This window comes from Mobula hypostoma, chromosome 28, assembly GCF_963921235.1.
Source record: "Mobula hypostoma chromosome 28, sMobHyp1.1, whole genome shotgun sequence".
Taxonomy (NCBI): Eukaryota; Metazoa; Chordata; class Chondrichthyes; order Myliobatiformes; family Myliobatidae; genus Mobula; species Mobula hypostoma.
The window spans coordinates 21,574,938-21,595,858 of NC_086124.1; the positions used below are offsets into that span (position 1 = coordinate 21,574,938).

The following is a 20,921-nucleotide window of genomic DNA, read 5'->3' on the forward strand; positions in this document are numbered from 1 at the left end:
AGAGGAAGGGTAAGCAGGAGGTGCAAGAGACAGAGGGAAATGAGCAAGGGAATGAGGTGGGAGTGGACACGCAAGCTGGAAGGGTGAAGTGTCTAGACTGGGCGATTAGGGACACGGGAGACGACAGCACAGTAAGAAGTACAGAACAGGGCTGGGGGTTCGTGGAGTGTGCTGTTTGTGTCAGTTTGAGGAGGGAACACTGCCTTCGGGGATGCACAAGGGAAAGCCTTCAGCTAAAACGGGTTTAGCAAGTGTGATCCCACAACACTGACCTGGGTTCGTAAGGCACTTCCAGTACTTGCGGTGAGCAGCAATGACGGAGGATATTGACTCCAGGGCACTGAAAATGCAAAGCAGGCATCATTAGCGAAACTTCTTCTGCATCCCAGGGTCAGACACAGAGTGAAGCTCCCTCCACACCGTCCCATCACACACTGCCGGGGTCAGACACAGAGTGAAGCTCCCTCCACACCGTCCCATCACACTGCCGGGGTCAGACACAGAGTGAAGCTCCCTCCACACCGTCCCATCACACTGCCGGGGTCAGACACAGAGTGAAGCTCCCTCCACACCGTCCCATCACACTGCCGGGGTCAGACACAGAGTGAAGCTCCCTCCACACCGTCCCATCACACTGCCGGGGTCAGACACAGAGTGAAGCTCCCTCTACACTGTTCCATCACACACTCCTGGGGTCAGATACAGAGTGAAGCTCTCTCTACACACATTCCCGAGGTCAGACACACAGTGAAGCTCCTTCCAGACTGTCTGACAAGCAGGGCTTCATGTGAGGGAGTCGGGAAAAGAGTGGATGTAGTTAGGAACCCAGGATGAGATATAGGGAGTGGGCTTTATAATGGAAGCTACCACTGCAACAGAATGTGGCAAAGACAGAAGCACAGTGAGTACAGCTACTGCCTCAGGGCTTCAGAGAAATGGGTTCAATCTCACCCTCCGCCACTGTGGGAGTACATGTCTGTGTGTGAGTGAGTGAGTCTGTGTGTGTGTGTGTGTGTGTGTGTGTGTGTGTCTGTGAGAGTGTGTGTCTGTGGGTGGGTGAGTGAGTGTGTCTGTGTCATTGTGCCTGAGTCTATGAGTGAGGGTCGCTGTATGTCTTTGAGTATGTGTCTGTGTGCACGTGTGTGTGTGTGTGTGTCTGTAAGTGTGTGTGTCTGTGAGTGAGTGTGTCTGTGAGTGAGTGTGAGTGTGTGTGTGCGTGTGAGTGAGTGAGTGAGTGTGTCTCTGTCCCTGTGTATCAGTGAACACGCACGCACGAGGGCCTGCGTGAGTGAACGTGTGCTTGTGGAGTCTGCACATTCTCCTTGTGACCCCTTGGGTTTCCGTTGGGTGCTGAGCTGGGGAAGCTGCGGGGAACAGAGAGAGCTGCTGACGTCTGCCCCCCGGGTTCAGGATGTGCTGTACCCAATTCTGCCACCGGCCCCTTATCACCCTCACTGCCTGTTGACCTCTCACCTCTGCCTGGGCAAGTAGGGTACTTCCAGTTGGGGGCAGGGGTCACCGAGTAAAATCTTCAGGCAGGCGCAGGCGGATTCTGCCGTGGCGCGTAGGTTGTAGCCTCCCTGGGGAGAGAGGGAGAGGGAGGGGTGGGGAGAGAGGATGAGAGGGAGGGGTGGGGAGAGAGGGTGAGAGGGGAGAGGGAGGGGTGGGGAGAGAGGGGTGAGAGGTTAGGGGTGTGGAGAGGGGAGAGGGAAGGGTGGGGAGAGAGGGTGAGAGGTTAGGGGTGTGGAGAGGGGAGAGGGAGGGGTGGGGAGAGAGGGGTGAGAGGTTGGGGTGGAGGGTGAGGGTTGGGGGAGTGGGGGGTGAGGGGTGGGGAATGAAGGGAAGGAGATGAAGGGTGGGGGTGAAGAAGAGCGAGAAGAGACAGACTCACACGGAGAAAGAGACAGCGCGATTGAGAGATATTGATATATTAAGAGCGTCAGACAGATAGAGAGGGGTGTAGTGAGAGGGAGAGAGCGGGAAGGGGAAGGTGGATGTGGAGGGGAAGAGGTGAGAGAGAGACTCAGATGGGTTAAACCCTGCAACATGGGATCCACTACATCCAATACCTCCCCACCCCACTCCATAGCTCACCCCAGCAGGTCTGTGGACCTACAATCCCTCTCTGGAATGAGCCCACCCACCTGAAGGGACTACCATCTGGCCAGACCCCTGCCACTGCATTCAGATGCGGTGGGGGGGTTGGTTGATGAGGAGACACACACACACACAAGATGAACGTGATAACACGTCGGCACCTCCACTCCCTCATGAGGCTGAGAAACTGCTGCAAGTCTCCCATGACCCTCGCCTATTTTCATAGAAACTACCCCATCCGGATCGATTGTGGCTCAGTACGGCAACTGCTCTGCCTCTGACCTCAAGAAACTGCAGAGAGTTGTGGACACAGCTCAGCACATCACGGAAACCACCTTCCTCTCCATGCATTCTGTCTACACTTCCCTCTGCCTCAGTAAAGCAGCCATCATAATCAAAGACCCCCACCCCCCAGACATTCTCCCTTGTCCCCCCTCCCACTGGGCAGAAGATGCATCCCACCAGGCTCAGGGAAATTTCTACTCCACTGGAAGTGGATGAGGTCACTGCACCGGGGTCTGTTGGGGGTGTGAGGAGATGTCCCACCCGGGTCGGTTGGGGGTGTAAGGGGACGTCCCACCCGGGTCGGTTGGGGGTGTGAGGGGACGTCCCACCCGGGTCGGTTGGGGGTGTGAGGGGACGTCCCACCCGGGTCGGTTGGAGGTGAGTGGAGACGTCCCAACCGGGTCCATCAGGGGTGTGAGGGGACATCCCACCCGGGTCAGTTGGGGGGTGCGTGGAGACGTCCCACCCGGGTCGATTGTGGGGTGCATGGAGATGTTGCACCCGGGTCCGTCGGGGGTGTGAGGGAACATCCCACCCGGGTCCATTGGGAGGTGCGTGGAGACGTCCCAGCCAGGTCAGTTGGGGGTGTGTGGAGAAGTTCCACCCGGGTCGGTTGTGGGGTGTGTGGAGATGTCGTACCCGGGTCCGTCGGGAGTGTGAGGGGACGTCCCACCCAGGTCCATTGGGAAGTGCGTGGAGACGTCCCACCCGGGTCGGTTGAGGGGTATGAGGGGATGTCCCACCCGGGTCGGTTGTGGGGTATGAGGGGACGTCCCACCCGGGTCGGTTGGGAGGTGCGTGGAGATGTTCCACCCGGGTCGGTTGGGAGGTGCGTGGAGATGTTCCACCCGGGTCGGTTGGGGGTGTGAGGAGACGTCCCACCCGGGTGGGTTAGGGGTGTGAGGGGACGCCCCACCCGGGTCCGTTGGGGGTGAGAGGATGTCCCACCCGGGTCCGTTGGGGGTGAGAGGACATCCCACCTGGGTCGGTTGGGGGTGTGAGGGGACGTCCCACCAGGGTCTGTCGGGGGTGTGAGGGGACGTCCCACCCGGGTCCATTTCCTTACCTCCAGGGACAGGATCAGTTTGCCGGTGGCCAGAGGCATCAGCATGTGAGTGAGGTGGGCGAAACAGGCTGGGGACACCAGCATATTCCCCTGTAATCAGCAAAAGAGAGCGTCAGTGCGGGATAGTCCCACTGGGGGAAACACTTTCGGCAAGTCGGACAGGCCTGGAGCTCAGCATGAGTCGTGGCCACAGATCACTGGGCTTGATCTGAATGTGTGTCTGCCCTTTCGAGTGTGTGAGTCTGTCTACGTCTCCCTCTCTGTGCGTGTCTGTCTGTCTGTCTGCTTCTTTGTCTGCCTGTGCCTCTGTGTCTGCCTGCACATCTGTGTACCTGCAAATGCGTGCGTGCACGTGTGCGGTCACTGTGCATTTGTATGAGTGCATCTATCTGTGTGTGCGAGCCTGAGTGCGTGCCTGTGTGTGCGTGTGTGTGTGTGTGTGTGTGTGTGTGTGTAAATGTGAATGTGCGTAGACTCTGTACATTCACCCTGTGACCCCCTGGGTTTCGCTTGGTTGCTTCAGGTCCCTCCCACGTCCCGAAGAAGGTGGGTGGGGGTGGAAAGCGAGTCGAAGGCTGGGGGATGGAAGAGGTACAGCGAGGTAGATCCGAGTGGTTGGGGTGAGGTCCAGGGGTGTTTAGTCACAGGGGAGATCTGGGAAGTTCACCACGGACCCTGGCTCCCCCACAGGCTACCCTCTTACCTGGGAGTCTCCAATGGTGCTATTGAACCCAGCAGCCACTAGGACAAGGTGAGGTCGGAACTGGAGGGGAGAAAGAGAGAGCAAGAGGAGGTCAGAGTGCCCACAGACCTTAACTCCAAGGTCAGGTCTGAACCAACCCCACCCGGTCATCTCCCTCTCACCTGCCAACAGAGGGAGCGACAGTGAACAGGCTATACGGTCCACCTTGTCGGCACTGACCAGTGGACACCATCCAGTAAGGTTAAGGAGATCTGGCTTCTCACTGAACACCAACAAACCTCTGCTGAGACTACCCCGACTAGAACATAAAACACACTGATGAAGCCTCACTTGGAGAATTGTGAGCTATTCTGGCTCCTCGCCTAACAAAGCAGAAGCTGATGAGAGCAACACACATCGATGTTCCTGGTGAACGCAGCAGGCCAGGCAGCATCTCTAGGAAGAGGTGCAGTCGACGTTTCAGGCCGAGACCCTTCGTCAGGACTAACTGAAGGAAGAGTGAGTAAGGGATTTGAAAGCCCTTGATGAGCGGCATTGATCGTGTGGATAGTGACAGGCTTTTTCTCAGGGCTGAAATGGCTAGCTTGAGAGGGTGTAGTTTTAAGGTGCTTGGGAGTAGGTTCAGAGGAGATGTCAGGGTAAGTTTTTTTATGCAGAGAGTGATCAGTGCGTGGAATGGGCTGCCGGTAACGGTGGTGGAGGCGGATACGATAGGATCTTTTAAAAGACTCCTGGACAGGTACACGGAGCTCAGAAAAATAGAGGGCTACGGGTAACCCTCGGTAACTTCTAAGGTACGGCCATGTTCCGCACAGCTTTGTGTGCCGAAGGGCCTGTACTGTGCTGTAGGTTTTCTATGGTTCTATGATCTTGGAGAGGATTCAAAGGAGGTTCACAAAAATGATTCTGGGATTTAAAGGCTTGTCATATGAGCTCTGGGCCTGCATTCACTGGAATTCAGAGGAATGAGGGGGGACCTCATTGAAACCTATTGATTGTTGTAAGGCCTCAATAGAGTGGATGTGGGGAGGATGTTTCCTATGGTGAGGGAGCCTTAGAATGGAAAGGTGCCCTTTTAGATGGAAATGAGGAGGAATTTCATTTGTCAGAGTGGTGAATCTGTGGAATTCTTTGTCACAGGCGGCTGTGGAGGCAAAGTCTCTGGGTATATTGAAGGCAGGAGGTTGACAGATTCTTGATTGGTCAGAGGATGAAGGAATATAGGGAGAAGGCAGGAGACTGGGGGTATGAGGCAAAATGAATCAGGCGTGAAGAAATGGCGGAACAGGCTCAACGGGCCAACTGGCCGAATTCTGCTCCCATATCTTATGATCTAACGGTGTGTATCACGGTCTGGTATGGCGACTCAAAAGCGCTGGAGAAGCTGCAGAGAGTAATGGACTCAGCTCAGTACATCATGGACATATCCCCTCCTCCACCACCATCGGTCAAATCTACAGAAGGCTCTGTCTCCTCTTTAAATATACCCAATGACTTAGCCTCCACAGCCATCTGTGGCAATGAATTCCACGGATCTCAAGTCTCAAGTTGTTTATTGTTATTTAACTATATACATGTATATACCAAATATGCCAGATTTGGGAACAGCTTCTTTCCAACTGTGATAAGACTGCTGAACGGATCCTGACCTGGATCTGGGCCATACCCTCCAAATATCTGGACCTGCCTCTCAGTTTTTTTTGCACTACCTTACTTTCCCTTTTCTATTTTCTATGTATGATTTATAATTTAAATTTTTAATATGATGGTAGAAAGTCAAAGAGGATGCTATTCACCACCCTCTGGCTAAAGGTTAACATCCATCATCAAGGGAAATCCGCAGATCCCCAAAATCCAAGCAACACACACAAAATGCTGGAGGAATTCAGCAGGCCAGGCAGCATCTATGGAAAAGGGTACAGTCGACATTTCGGGCCGAGACCCTTCAGCAGAACTGTAACTATCACCAGGGTTAACTTGCAGGTTGAGTCGGAGGTAAGGAAAGCAAATGCAATGTTAGCATTCATTTCGCGACGACTAGAATACAAAAGCAAGGATGGAATGCTGGGGTTTTACAATACGTTGATAAGACTGCACTTGGAGTATTGAGATGTTCTGGCTTCCTTATCGAAGAAAAGGTGTGCTTGCACGGGCGAGGGTCCAGAGAAGGTTCATGAGATGCTGGAAATGAGGAGTGTTTGAAGGTTCAAGGCCTGTACTTGCCGGAGTTTAGAAGAATGAGCAGGAAATCTCATTTGAACCTACTGTTGGAAGGCCTGCATAGAGTGGACATATAGAGAGAGAATGTTTCCTTTATTGGACCAGAGGGTGCAGTCTCAGAACCTTTAGAACAGAGATGAGGAGGAATTTCTTTAGCCAGAGGGTGGTGAACCTGTGGAATTCATTGACAGACGGCTGCAGAAGCCAAGTCACTGGGTGTATTCAGAGCAGAGATTGAGAAGTTATTTATGGAAGTTGTCCTGTCCAAGACCGGAAGAAGCTGCAGAAGATCGTGAACACGGCGCAGCACATCACACAAACCATCCTTCCATCCGTGGACTCACTTTATACTGCACACTGTTGGAGCAGTGCTGCCAGGATCATCAAGGACACGACCCACCCAGCCAACACACTTTTCATCCCTCTTCCCTCTGGGAGAAGGCTCAGGAGCTTGAAGACTCGTACGGCCAGATTTGGGAACAGCTTCTTTCCAACTGTGATAAGACTGCTGAATGGATCCTGACCCGGATCTGGGCCGTACCCTCCAAATGTCCGGATCTGCCTCTCGTTTTTTTTCCCACTACCTTACTTTCCATTTTCTATTTTCTATTTATGATTTATAATTTAATTTTTTAATATTTACTATTGATTTGTACTCCAGGGAGCAGGAAACGCAGAGTCAAATATCGTTGTGATGATTGTATGTTCTAGTATCAATTGTTTGGCGACTATAAGGTATAAAGTTATTGATTAGTCAGGTGTCGGTGGTTTAGGGGAGAAGGGAGGAGAAAAGTTGAGAAGGATAATATATCAGCCATGATGGAATGGTGGAGCAGACTTGACAGGCCAAATGGCCTAATTCTGCTCCCAAGTCTTATGGTCTATAGTATTAACCCGTGCCTCGCTACAACTTGCCGACTGCTGATCACAGCTCCGGTTTCCAGCGGTCTGTAGTCTAATGCAGCCCCGCATTCTGTCAGCTCTGAGGCTCAGGCCCAGCACTCCTCCTCCCATGCCTCTCTGCACAAGCACTGCCCACATTCACAGGGAGGGTCTTGGTCTCAGAAGGCGCTCTGCCCCGTGGAGCTGGACAGCACAGCCACGCTCCTTTCAGCTCTCAAGCGCTCGAGCCGAGCTTTTCTTTAACCAACTCAGAAGTACTGGAACAGCCTCCAAATGCTGAGTAAGGACGTCAAAGGCAAGTTCATTGTCTCACACACACAGAAACCTGCCTGTAGCAGCATCAAAGGCACACAGCATCAGATACGCGCCACGGTTGGCGCAATGCTATTACGGCACAGGGCATCGGAGCTCGGAGCTCCATTCCGACAGCCCCTGTAAAGAAGGCTGTACATTCTCCCCATGACCGCGTGGGTTTCCTCCGGGTGCTACAGTTTCCTCCCACAGTCCAAAGACGCACTGTGTAGTAGGTTAATTGCTCATTGTAAATTGACCTGTGATTAGGTTACAGTTAAGTAGGTTGGCTACAGTACAGGCAAACAGAGTTTAGTTCCCCCGCTGCCTGTAATGAATTTGTATGTTCTCCCTGTGACCAGGTGTGTGTTTCCTCTGGGTACTCTGGTTTCCTCCCACAGTCTAAAGATGTACTGGTTGGTGAGTTTAATTGATTGGTGCAAATTGTCGCATGATTAGGCTGCGGTTTAATTGGGGGGGGGGTTTCCGGCCACCATGACTGGAAGGGCATGTTCTGTCTTGTATCTCAATAAGTAAACCCCTTGAGAGTAACAAAGAGTTGCTTTCTCAGTGCGGCACAGTAGCCTAGTGGTTAGCACAACGCTTTACAGTACTGCGACCTGGGGTTCAATTCCCACCTCAGCCCGTGAGGAATTTGCAAGTTTTCCCGTAACCACGTGGGAAATGTTCCCACAGTCCAAAGATGTACCGGTTATCAGGTTAATTAATTACTGTAAATTGTCCTGTGTTTAGGCTGGGGTTAAACTGGTGGGTTGCTGGGCAGTGTGGGTTGGTGAGCCAGAAGCGCCTGTTCTGTAAGTAACATTAAATAAAATAGGCAACATTCAGAAGAAAAGTAAATAAAACAAATGGTGCTCAATCTACCATTTTGTGCCTCATTTTGTTCTGACTGATTTAAGTTTGACTCATGGTGTTTTGTGAGTGTGCTTCTGAGGCGATGATCAAAGTTCAGAGGTTGTGGGACGAGTTCAGTGATGTGCCCTGGATGCTGCTGCACCTGAACACACAGAGACTTGTGCGTCTGACTAGACTTGACTTTGACCGAATGCAAGCAAATGGTAATAACGCAGGAAGATGCCTTGGTTAGCACAGAGGAGTCGGGCTGAAGGGCCTCTTTCCACGTTGTATAACTCTGTGCACTTCTATCAGGTCTCCAGCGCTCCAGAGAAAACAACGCAAGTTTGTCCACCCTCTCCTTGCCGGTCAGACCCTCCGACCCAGGCGGCATCCTGGTGAACCTCATCTGCACCCTTTCACCGAGTGATCCAACGGCAGCCAGACCCCCTTACTCCCCTCCGTCCAACCTCCCGGGCTGACTCAGTTCCCTCGCACCTTCAGCCAGAGCCCCTCCACTCACTCGCTCCGCTCCTGCCAGCTTCCCCCCCCATGCCTGCACTCACCTCGTGCGCGATCGGGATCAGGATGTTGTGGAAGGCCGCGATGTAATCTGCATCTGACATGCCCGTCTGTGGAGGGAGAGACGGAGAGAAATGAGGTGAGTGGTGCCAGGGACAGGGTGGGCAGTCAGTACAGACGAATTAACAGCAGCTCACGCAGAATCCTCACACTGACTGCAGTAACTGAAAACTCCACGTGCTCCTCTCCTGACGAGGGGCAGTGCTGTGGGAAGGCAGTGAGGGGCAGCACCATGCTGCAGGGGGGGGGAGCTGTGGAGGGAGTGCCGCTCTGTGGGAGGGGCAGTGAGGAGGGATTGCCGCTCTATGGAAGGGGCGGTGAGGAGGGATTGCCACTCTGTGGGAGGGGCGGTGAGGAGGGATTGCCACTCTGTGGGAGGGGCGGTGAGGAGGGAGTGTCGCTCTGTGGGAGGGGCGGTGAGGAGGGATTGCCACTCTGTGGGAGGGGCGGTGAGGAGGGATTGCCACTCTGTGGGAGGGGCAGTGAGGAGGGATTGCCACTCTGTGGGAGGGGCGGTGAGGAGGGAGTGTCGCTCTGTGGAGGGGCGGTGAGGAGGGATTGCCACTCTGTGGGAGGGGCGGTGAGGAGGGATTGCCACACTGTGGGAGGGGCGGTGAGGAGGGATTGCCACTCTGTGGGAGGGGCAGTGAGGAGGGATTGCCACACTGTGGGAGGGGCGGTGAGGAGGGATTGCCACACTGTGGGAGGGGCGGTGAGGAGGGAGTGTCACTCTGTGGGAGGGGCGGTGAGGAGGGATTGCCGCTCTGTGGGAGGGGCGGTGAGGAGGGAGTGTCACTCTGTGGGAGGGGCGGTGAGGAGGGATTGCCGCTCTGTGGGAGGGGCGGTGAGGAGGGATTGCCACTCTGTGGGAGGGGCGGTGAGGAGGGAGTGTCGCTCTGTGGGAGGGGCGGTGAGGAGGGATTGCCACTCTGTGGGAGGGGCGGTGAGGAGGGATTGCCACACTGTGGGAGGGGTGGTGAGGAGGGATTGCCACTCTGTGGGAGGGGCGGTGAGGAGGGATTGCCACACTGTGGGAGGGGCGGTGAGGAGGGATTGCCACTCTGTGGGAGGGGCGGTGAGGAGGGAGTGTCACTCTGTGGGAGGGGCGGTGAGGAGGGATTGCCGCTCTGTGGGAGGGGCGGTGAGGAGGGAGTGCCGCTCTATGGAAGGGGCGGTGAGGAGGGATTGCCACTCTGTGGGAGGGGCGGTGAGGAGGGATTGCCACTCTGTGGGAGGGGCGGTGAGGAGGGAGTGTCGCTCTGTGGGAGGGGCGGTGAGGAGGGATTGCCACTCTGTGGGAGGGGCGGTGAGGAGGGATTGCCACACTGTGGGAGGGGCGGTGAGGAGGGATTGCCACACTGTGGGAGGGGCGGTGAGGAGGGAGTGTCACTCTGTGGGAGGGGCGGTGAGGAGGGATTGCCGCTCTGTGGGAGGGGCGGTGAGGAGGGAGTGTCACTCTGTGGGAGGGGCGGTGAGGAGGGATTGCCGCTCTGTGGGAGGGGCGGTGAGGAGGGATTGCCACTCTGTGGGAGGGGCGGTGAGGAGGGAGTGTCGCTCTGTGGGAGGGGCGGTGAGGAGGGATTGCCACTCTGTGGGAGGGGCGGTGAGGAGGGATTGCCACACTGTGGGAGGGGCGGTGAGGAGGGATTGCCACTCTGTGGGAGGGGCGGTGAGGAGGGATTGCCACACTGTGGGAGGGGCGGTGAGGAGGGATTGCCACTCTGTGGGAGGGGCGGTGAGGAGGGATTGCCACACTGTGGGAGGGGCGGTGAGGAGGGATTGCCACACTGTGGGAGGGGCGGTGAGGAGGGAGTGTCACTCTGTGGGAGGGGCGGTGAGGAGGGATTGCCGCTCTGTGGGAGGGGCGGTGAGGAGGGAGTGTCACTCTGTGGGAGGGGCGGTGAGGAGGGATTGCCGCTCTGTGGGAGGGGCGGTGAGGAGGGAGTGCCGCTCTGTGGGAGGGGCCGTGAGGAGGGATTGCCGCTCTATGGGAGGGGCGATGAGGAGGGAGTAGCACACTGTGGGAGGGGCAGTGAGGAGGGATTGCCGCTCTATGGGAGGGGCGGTGAGGAGGGATTGCCACACTGTGGGAGGGGCGGTGAGGAGGGAGTGTCGCTCTGTGGGAGGGGCGGTGAGGAGGGAGTACCACACTGTGGGAGGGGCAGTGAGGAGGGATTGCCGCTCTGTGGGAGGGGCGGTGAGGAGGGAGTGCCGCTCTGTGGGAGGGGCGATGAGGAGGGAGTGTCACACTGTGGGAGGGGCGGTGAGGAGGGAGTGCCACACTGTGGGAGGGGCGGTGAGGAGGGAGTGCCGTGCTGTGGGAGAGGTGGTCAGGAAGGAGTAGATGTTTGGTGAAGAAAAAGCATTTCAGGATGTATATTGTATACATTTCTCAGACATTAAATGTACCTTTGAAACTTTGAAACATTACCTATGGTCCTGGGATCTGTTCCTTCGCAGCTCACCCCACCCCTTTCAAAGACATGCAGCCCTCCCTCTCTCCCACCCACACACTGACCACCCCCTCCTTCCCTCCCACCCACACGCCTCCCAACTGTCCACTCAAACACCAACCCTCCTCCCGCCCACACACAGACTCACCCCCGTCCCACCCACCCAGACAGCCCCTCCTCTCTCCCCCCCTCAGCCCCGCACCACTGCTGCTTATCCATCCCCTCACTCGCCCGCCCCCAGCCACAAGACTCGCCTTGTTCCAGGGCACGTTGACGTTGTAGCCCCGGCCAAAGCCTCCCCCGACGGTGGTGCAGTCCGACTCGGGCAGGTGGGGCCAGAAGTCGCCGTGTTCATACCGGTGAATGGAGAAGTACAGCACACTGCAGTACAAGGACAAAGAGTGAGGCGGGTGGGGACAGAGAGCGGGGGAGGTGGGGGATGGAGAGGGAAGAGAATGGTGAGGAGAGACTAAGAGGAGGAAACATGGAGGGGAGACAAGGGGTAGACTGGGGGAGAGACTGAGGTGGTAATGAGAGAGAATGAGGGGTAACAGAGGTACACTCAGTGGGGGATGAGGGGAGGGAGCAGTATTTACAGGCACCCCATGGCCACACAGACAAAAACACACACACACACACACACACACACACAGAGTTGCAAGAAAAAGTTTGTGAACCTAAACCAATAACACACAAACAATTGTACTTCTTGTCAATACTGAGTACACCATTTAAACAATCACCGTCAGGTTCACCCCCTCACTCGCCCAACTCTGGGATAATGCCTTCCACAAAAGCTATTTGGAGTCAGGTTTTCCAATCAATGAGATGAGATTGAAGGTGCATATTGTAGAGGTGCCCTGTCCTATAAAAACGACACACAAAGTCAGATTACTGATAGGGCCTCCCCTTCTCTAGGAAAATCTGTTTATGTTAACCATGCCTTGATCAAATCAACTTTGAGGACCTTAGAAGATACAAGAAGCTGGAAAAGGCTACAAAAGCATTTCTAAAAACCTGAGTGTTCATCAGTCCACAGTAAGAGAAATTGTCTACAAATGGAGGAAATTCAGTACTGTTGCTACTCTCCCTAGGAGTGGGCATCCTGCAAAGATCACACCAAGAAAGAGTTGAAAAAGAACCCAAGGGTTACAGGAAAAGACCTGCAGAAATCTCTGGAACTTAATAAAGTCTCTGATCATGTGTCCACCATAAGAAAAACACCGAACAAGAATGGTGTTCATGGAAGGACACTACAGAGGAAACCACTGCTCTCCAAAATAAAACATTGCTGCACATTGCAAGTTTGCAAAAGGCCATTTGGATGTTCCACAATGCTTCTGTGGATATATGAGATGAAAGTTGAATTTTTTGGCAGAAATGCACAAACACCAAAACCTTATCCCAACTGTGAAGCATTAGGGAAGGAGTATCATGGTTTGGGGCTGCTTTGCTGCCTTAAAATTTTATCAAGATCTTTTACAGGAGAATGTCAGGGTATCAGTCTGTCACTCGCAGCTTAATAGAAGTTGGATGATGCAACAAGACAATCATCCAAAACACAAGAGTAAATCAATAACAGAATAGTTTAAAAACAAGAAACTTTGGAATGGCCAAGTCAGAGTCCAGACCTGAACCCAACTAAGATGCTGTGGCATAACCTGAAGAGGGCTGTTAATGTAAGGTATTCCAGAAATATTAATGCACTGAAATAGTTTTATATGGAGGAATAGTCTAAAATTTTCTTCTCACATTTGTGTAAGTCTGATCAGCAGCTACAGGAAACGTTTGGTGGAGGTTATTGCTGCTAACGGAGGTTCTACCAGTTATTCAATACAAGGGTCTTCACACCTTTTCCTGCCTGGACTGTGAATGATTAAACAACGTGTTCTATAAAGCCATGAAAAGCACAGTTGTTTGTGTGTTATTAGTTTAGCCAGAATGTGTTAGTGTACTATTGAAAATTAGATGAAGATCAGACCACATTTTATGAGTAATGAATAAAGAAAACAAGGTATCGGCAAAGGTTTCACAAACTTTTTCCTGCAACTGTATGTAGTGTGATCACTCAAGTCAAGTATGATGTTCTCCCAAGAGGCTGTCCCCTAAATGGAGAACACCTGTATGCAACTTTGTTTAACGTGGGGAGGCTGATGTGTGGGCAGATTGGGTTCTGGGTTTAGGGTTCAGTGAGAAACCAAGCCGACTGGAGACTTCTCACTGCCCTTGTGATGTGTCTACATCCGGCAGCTTCACTGTTGAGGCTTTGGTGGGATTGCTCTTTGTATGGATCCTTCTCCCTTGACCTTACCGGCAGGAGTGACCCTACCAGGAGCCTAGATCCAGAAGGCATCGCTCTCGAGATGCCAGGAACTCTCAAGCTTCCCCAGCACGATGAGGTGACGATCCTTGGAGAAGGATCAGCAAATGTACCACCAGACATCAAGGACAGTTTCTACCCCGCTGTTATAAAACTACTGAACTGTCCCACCGTGTGATGAGACGGACTCTTGACATCACAACCTCATTGTGGCTCCTGTCTGAACTGCAATTTCTGCTTTTCTTTGCACTGTCTCAATGTACCGATGTGAGATACAGAGATTTGCATCTCGGTATTTGTGACAATAACGAGCCGATGAAAGACATACAGTGAGCAAAGGTGCATCGTGTAACCACACACATCAGCACACTTGCAAACCAGCACACACCTCCTCACAACTGAACTGAGTGGGTGGGTCAGAGACTGAGGGGAGGACAAGGCATGCGGTGATTGTGCAGAAGAGGGCCCAGATGGATTTGGGGAAAGAGCGAGGAGGGGAATTTCTGGGTGAAAGAGTGAATTGCGTGGGAAATAGGGAATAAGACCACAGAGGATACTGACTGACGTCACGAGACAGGGACGTTGGGATTAAACTTGATGAGAGTCTGTTGAAAAGGAGAGGAACTAGTTTGTATAGTGGTGAAGTGGGCAATAGATTGTGTAGGGGAAAGAGAGAATTAGATTGTGTAGGTGTAAAGGGGGGGATTAGACTGTGTAGGGGTAAAGGGGGAGATTGGATTGTGTGGGGTAAAGGAGGAATTAGATTGTGCAAGAGTAAAGGGGGAATTAGATTTACCCATTAAATTAATGAGTACAGAGTGGTCAGGGTCCGTTTCGAATGAAGGCTGTGTACCTGGGGTCGTCCTCGAAGACGTATTGTGTTCCCTGACCGTGGTGAATGTCCCAGTCCACAATTAGCACCCTGCAGAGAGGGAGAGACAGGTAGCAGGCTGGATATCAAATCGGCAACAGGGTGTACGGACGACACTCCCACACCCCTCCCTTCCCCACCTCCGACTCGAGTCACCCACTCCAAGCTGCATCCCTAGAGGCACAGACTCCCTGTGCCACAGGCTCTGAGCCCCCCTCCCTCAAGTTCCACCTTCCCCAGAATCCCTCCATCAGAAAATATTCCCTCCACCATCGGGCTCTGCCTCATCCTCTCAGAAGCCCCATCGCCAATCTACTCCAAGCCTGCCCTCACCTACTCCAGTCTGACGCATCCTCCCCGAGGCCTCTCCTCAATCCTCCCACACCGCCAGGCACCACTATTCCTCTGTCGCTGCGACCTGCCCAGCCCCCTCCGCCTCCCAGCATCCCCCCACCCTACCACCTCTTCAACACGACGCCACACCTCTCACTCACCGTTCCGCTCTATGCTTTTTCTGGGCGTACTTGGCTGCGATCGCAAGGTTGTTGAAGATGCTGTAGCCGTTGGCGGCGTTGCTGAGAGCGTTGTGTCCAGGAGGTCTGCAGCGACATGGGACAGGGTCAGGTGGTCGTAGGGGCACCCAGCGGCCAGGCAACAACACGCATTGGACAGGGCAAGGCAGGAGTGGTGGGGAGTGTCGAGGGACAGAGGGACCTCAGTGTACAAGGGTAGGACACATACCATGAATGGTGGGGAGTGTCGAGGGACAGAGGGACCTCAGCATATAAGGGTAGGACACACACCGTGAGTGGTGGGAAGTGTCGAGGGGCAGAGGGACCTCGGTGTACAAGGGCAGGACACACACTGTGAATGGGGGACGGGAAGTGTTGAGGGACAGAGGGACCTCGGTGTACGAGGGTCAGTCACATACCATGAATGGTGGGGAGTGTCGAGGGACAGAGGGACCTCGATGTACGAGGGTCGGACACACACCGTGAATGGTGGGGAGTATGGACAGACAGAAGGACCTTGGTGAACTAGGGTAGGACACACAGCATGAATGGTGGGGAGTGTCGACAGACAGAGGGACTTCGATATACAAGGGTAGGACTCAAACCGTGAATGGTGGGGAATGTCGAGGGACAGAGGGATCTCAGTGTACAAGGGTAGGACTCACACCGTGAATGGTGGGTAGTGTCGAGGGACAGAGGGACCTCAGTGTACAAGGTTTCTCAGCTCAAGAGACCAGTGGAAGATCGAACAAGTACTTGGAGGTGTATGGGGAGAGGAGAGGTACTACTGTAGAGGCCTCAGATTGAAGGGCATCACAGTGTTTAAGTGCAGGGAAGGTGAAGGTGGAGTGAGAGGACGTTAGAGCGAGGAGGACGGTCACTGTGACGTTTACCATGACACTAACCTGACGACTGCCATCCCATTCCTGACCTGTCTCTCCATCACCTGATCCACTACCTGTAGCACACAGCCCACAGCCAGGCAGCTAGCAGAGTACGTCTTCTGTAAACGACACACAAGAGGGGGCAGTGACAGCAGCTCAGCCCTGGCGTCCACACTCCCAATGGGACCCCACAGCTTCCCATTCACTCCCAACGCCCACACTCCCAATGGGACCTACAGCTTCCCGTTCATTCCCAACGTCCACAATCCCAATGGGACCCCACAGCTCCCATTCATTCCCAACGTCCACACTCCCAATGAGACCCCACAGCTTCCATTCATTCCTAACGTCCACACTCTCAATGGGACCCCACAGCTTCCCATTCACTCCCAACGCTCACACTCCCAATGGGACCCCACCTCTTCCCATTCACAACCACTGTCCACACCCCCAATGCGACCTCACCCTTGCCATTTACACTCCCAGTTTATCAACCCTGCTCTTGAACAGCCCCTGCTCTGTGTAGTGACAGGATAGATGAGATTTAGACATAGACAGAGAGAGTGGGGTCATCTGTCCAGACAGAACCTGGGGCAGGTGAGGTGGAGACTCACCTCGTGGAGAAAGACCTTGTGGTAGGTGCTAGCCAGGGACCTCAGCTCATTCTCACTCATATTCTCCGTCGACTTTATCTGCTCGATGTAGTCCGAGCTGGGAAGAGAAGTCTGAACGGTTAGACACATCTTTGGCACTGCCCTCCTCCCTTGCAAGCCCTGGTGAGAAGCGCCGGAAGAGGAGGCCATGGTGAGGGCCATTCCCTCGTCACCTGAATGGAAGGCTCCATCTCAGCTCCTCCTGCTCGCACCCTTCCATACAGACATCCACGTGGCTCAGCTCAGACACAAACACACCCACCGTCTGGACAACTCCATGGAGGGAATCGGCACGTGTGTGTGTGAACGTGTGTGTGTGTGAGCACGCATACACAAGGATAAGTGAACAGGTCTCTATTGGGTGCAGGTAGATGGGATGAGACAGAAAACCAGGCTTGCACAGACAGGGTGGGCCAAAGGGCCTGTTTCTGTGCTGTAGTGCTCTGTAACTCACCAATTGTAATGAGGGAGGAGGTTGTTCAGCCTGTGGAGTGCCAGTGGATTGAATCAGCCATTCTTCCTCACTCCCTGTACCCCAGCAACCTGTTCCCCTTCACATGTGGGCACCCAACCTTGCTCCTTTGACTTCCCGTTTCCGTTTGCCTGCAGAACGGGGTAACTCTGGGAGCTGTACCGTGACCCAGCAGTGAAAGAGGATCGGTGAGAGCACAGAGCCAACCCCGCGCATTCCTTGGGAGGTGGTACAAAACCAGAACAACCGGGGAATGCCCACAAGAGTCAGAGAGCATGCAAACTCCCCACAGGGAGGGAAGAGGAGGGGAGGAGGAGGGGGGAGAGGGGGAGAGAGGAGAGGAGAGAGGGGAGAGGGGAGAGGGGAGGGGGAGAGGGGAGAGGGGAGAGGGGAGGGGGAGAGGGGAGGGGGAGAGGGGAGGGGGAGAGGGGAGGGGGAGAGGGAGAGGGAGGGGGAGAGGGAGGGGGAGAGGGAGGGGGAGAGGGAGAGGGGGAGGGAGAGGGGGAGGGAGAGGGGGAGGGGGAGGGGGAGGGGGAGGGGGAGGGGGAGGGGAGGGGGAGAGGGGAGAGGGGAGAGGGGAGAGGGGAAGAGGGGAAGAGGGGAAGAGGGAGGGAGGGGAGGGGGAGAGGGGAGAGGGGGAGGGGGAGAGAGGAGAGGGGAGAGGGGGAGGGGGAGAGAGGAGGGGGAGGGGAGAGGGGGAGAGGGGAGGGGAGAGGGGAGAGGGGGAGAGGGGAGGGGAGAGGGGGGAGGGGGATGGGGAGAGGGGGAGGGAGGGGGATGGGGAGAGGGGAAGGGGAGGGCGGAGAGGGAAGAGGGGATGAGGATGAGGAGGGGAGAGAGGGGAGGGAGGAGGGGGAGGGGGTATGGAGATGGGGGATGGAGGAGGGGGAGGGGGTATGGAGATGGGGGATGGAGGAGGGGGAGAGGGGAGGGCGAGGGGGAGAGGGCGAGGGAGAGGGGCAGGGGGAGGGGGTGAGGGAGAGGGAGAGAGACAGACATGGGGGCTGGAGAGGAAGGAATCTGATAGGAGAGGTCAGTGGACCATAGGAGAAAGGAAAGGAGGAGGGGACTCAGGGAGAGGTGATAGGCAGGTGAGAAGAGGCAAGAGGACAGAGTGGGGAATAGAAAGGGGAAGGGGGAAAAAATTACCAAAAGTTAGAGAAATCTGAGAATCTCCTCTGTGCTCTCTCCAGCACAACCACATCCTTAGCTCAAATTCCTGGGAAATCTCCTCTGTAATCTCTCCATCACAACCACATCCTCAGCTCAAATTCCCAGAGACTCTCCTCTGTGCTCTCTCCAGCACCACCTTAGCTCAGCGGAATGTAAGAACAGCTCCTACAACAAGCTCAGACCTACTCCAACACAAAGAACCCTCTCATTCCAGACATTCTTCTTCCCCCTTCCCGTGGGCAGAAGATACAAAAGCCTGAAATCACGTACAACCAGGCTCACGGGATGCTGTTGTCAGACTATCAAATGAACTTCTTGTACATTAATTATTAAATGGTTCCCTACTACGATGAGATGGACTCTTGACCTCACATACTACCTCATTCTGATCTTGCAGCTTACCATCCACCTGCACTGCACCTTCTCTGCAGCTGTAATATTTTATTCTGCATTCTGTTACTGTTCTACCTTGTTCTACCTCAATGCATTTTGTAATGATCTGATCTGTATGAACAGTAACTGTATGAACCTGTATAGGAAAGGTGTCATCAAAATTGAGAGTACAGAGAAGATTTACGAGAATGTTACCTGAGTTTCATCACCTAAGTTACAGAGAAAGGTTGAACAAGTTGGGTCTTTATTCTTTGGAGCGTAGAAGGTTGAGGGGGGACTTGATAGAGGTATTTAAAATTATGAAGGGGATAGATAGAGTTGACGTGGATAGGCTTTTTCCATTGAGAGTGGGGGAGATTCAAACAAGAGGACATGAGTTGAGAGTTAAAGGGCAAAAGTTTAGGGGTAACATGAGGGGGAACTTCTTTACTCAGAGAGTGGTAGCTGTGTGGAACAAGCTTCCAGCAGAAGTGGTTGAGGCAGGTTCGATATTGTCATTTAAAGTTAAATTGGATAGCTATGTGGACAGGAAAGGAATGGAGGGTTATGGGCTGAGTGCAGGTTGGTGGGACTAGGTGAGAGTAAGCGTTTGGCACTGACTAGAAGGGCCGAGATGGCCTGTTTCTGTGCTGTAATTGTTATATGGTTATATAACAACATGCAAAACAAGCTTTTCACTGTATCTCCATACACGCCACAATAATAAAACACATCCAATAAGACATAGGATCAGAATTAGGCTGTTCAGCTCACCACCATTCCATCACAGCTGATTTATTACCCCTCTCAACCCCGTTCTCCAGCCTTCTGGACAAGGGCAAGGTGTGAGGGCAAATTCTGGTAGGACACATATAGTAAAACTTTGGGAGTATGGATGGACAGAGAGATCTGGGGGTGCAAGTCCAACTGCTCCCTGATACTCTCCACTCTGCATCTAAAGCACCCTGACCGGTTGTGCCACAGCCTGGTGTGGAAGCGCCAATGCCCACGAACGAAGAGCCTGCAAAAAGTAGTGTATACAACCCAGTGTATCAGTGGAAAAGGGTTCCCCACCAGTGAGCACATCTACAGGGAGCACGGCCACAAGAAAGCAGCCCCCACCATTCTCTCTTCTCGCTGCTGCCATCGGGACGGAGGTACGGGAGCCTCAGATCCCGCACCACCAGGTTCAGGAACAGTTATTACCCCTCAACATCAGGATCCTGAACCGGTGTGGCTAACTTCACTCACCTCAACACTGAACTGATTCCACAACCTAGAGATTCACTTTCAACTCACGTTTTCAATATTTATGTAGCTACTTATTTATTAATAATTGTTTTTTTTTGTATTTGCAGAGTTTGTCATCTTTTGCACATTGGTTGTTTGTCAGCCCTTTGTGTAGTTTTTCACTTGTTCTATTGTCATTCTTTGGTTTACTGCAAATGCCCGCAAGAAAATAAATCTCAGGGTAGTATATGCTGACACGTATGTAATTTGATAATAAATTTATTTTACACTTTGAAAGTCTCTAGCACATATATAGAGCTAGGGTGCCTGAGACTTTTGCACAGTGCTGTCTTCCTCAGCGTGGGACAGAGCGCGAGTTTGCAAATCTGGCAGGGGCAAAAGATGTTGGGAATGGCGAACGTGGACAGCTGTGAGCGTGGTGTGGGACAGTTGGCAGATGAGGAGTGCCAGGGGTCGGGGGTGGCACGGGTGCAGGCAAACCCAGCCCTGAGACACCAGGCAAGGGCATTTGATTCCAAACAATTGTTTTATCAATTGTTACAGAATGTCTCTCTGGTGCTTCCTGCTCCCTTCCCTGATTCTGAGTTGTACCCCCCCAGTGAACAGGACCTTTTATTTCCCCTCATCCGCCACTCACCTGTGGACCAATAAAAGGTCTTCTCTGGTTGCCAGTCGGCCCTGCAGAGAAAGCAGACTGAACAATGAGACAGACACAACGGACGCCGCGGTAGCCTAGCGGTTAGCACGATGGTATCGCGGTTCAGGGCGGCGGAGTTTAGAGTTTCAATCCTGGTGCCCTGTACGTCCTCCCCGTGGCTGAGTGGCTTTTCGCTAGGGGCTCCCACTTTCCTTGCATTGTCCGAAGACGTGCCGGGTAGGTTAACTGGTCATTGTAAATTGTCCCGTGATTAGGTCACGGTTAAACGGGGGCTGCGGGGGCAGCGTGGCTCGAAGGGTC

The 20,921-nt window shown here is 53.8% G+C and overlaps 1 protein-coding gene across 9 annotated transcripts in view; it reads right to left on the reverse strand.

The window, feature by feature from the left end:
• hdac6 (histone deacetylase 6) overlaps window positions 1–20,921 on the reverse strand; it is a 96,993-nt gene that overhangs the window by 45,445 nt on the left and 30,627 nt on the right. For 7 of the 9 annotated variants that reach the window (XM_063034919.1, XM_063034918.1, XM_063034924.1 and 4 more), the window contains exons 6-16: window positions 20,601–20,641; window positions 16,657–16,753; window positions 16,064–16,161; window positions 15,141–15,245; window positions 14,629–14,697; window positions 11,710–11,836; window positions 8,987–9,052; window positions 4,152–4,211; window positions 3,449–3,538; window positions 1,474–1,580; window positions 273–340 (exon numbers count right to left, since the gene is read on the reverse strand). In XM_063034919.1, the coding sequence (XP_062890989.1) occupies window positions 273–340; window positions 1,474–1,580; window positions 3,449–3,538; window positions 4,152–4,211; window positions 8,987–9,052; window positions 11,710–11,836; window positions 14,629–14,697; window positions 15,141–15,245; window positions 16,064–16,161; window positions 16,657–16,753; window positions 20,601–20,641 (928 nt within the window). Of the gene's footprint in view, window positions 1–272; window positions 341–1,473; window positions 1,581–3,448; window positions 3,539–4,151; window positions 4,212–8,986; window positions 9,053–11,709; window positions 11,837–14,628; window positions 14,698–15,140; window positions 15,246–16,063; window positions 16,162–16,656; window positions 16,754–18,316; window positions 18,563–18,610; window positions 18,629–20,600; window positions 20,642–20,921 lie in introns of those variants that run through there. The other 2 variants (XM_063034926.1, XM_063034925.1) reach the window with 2 other exon arrangements.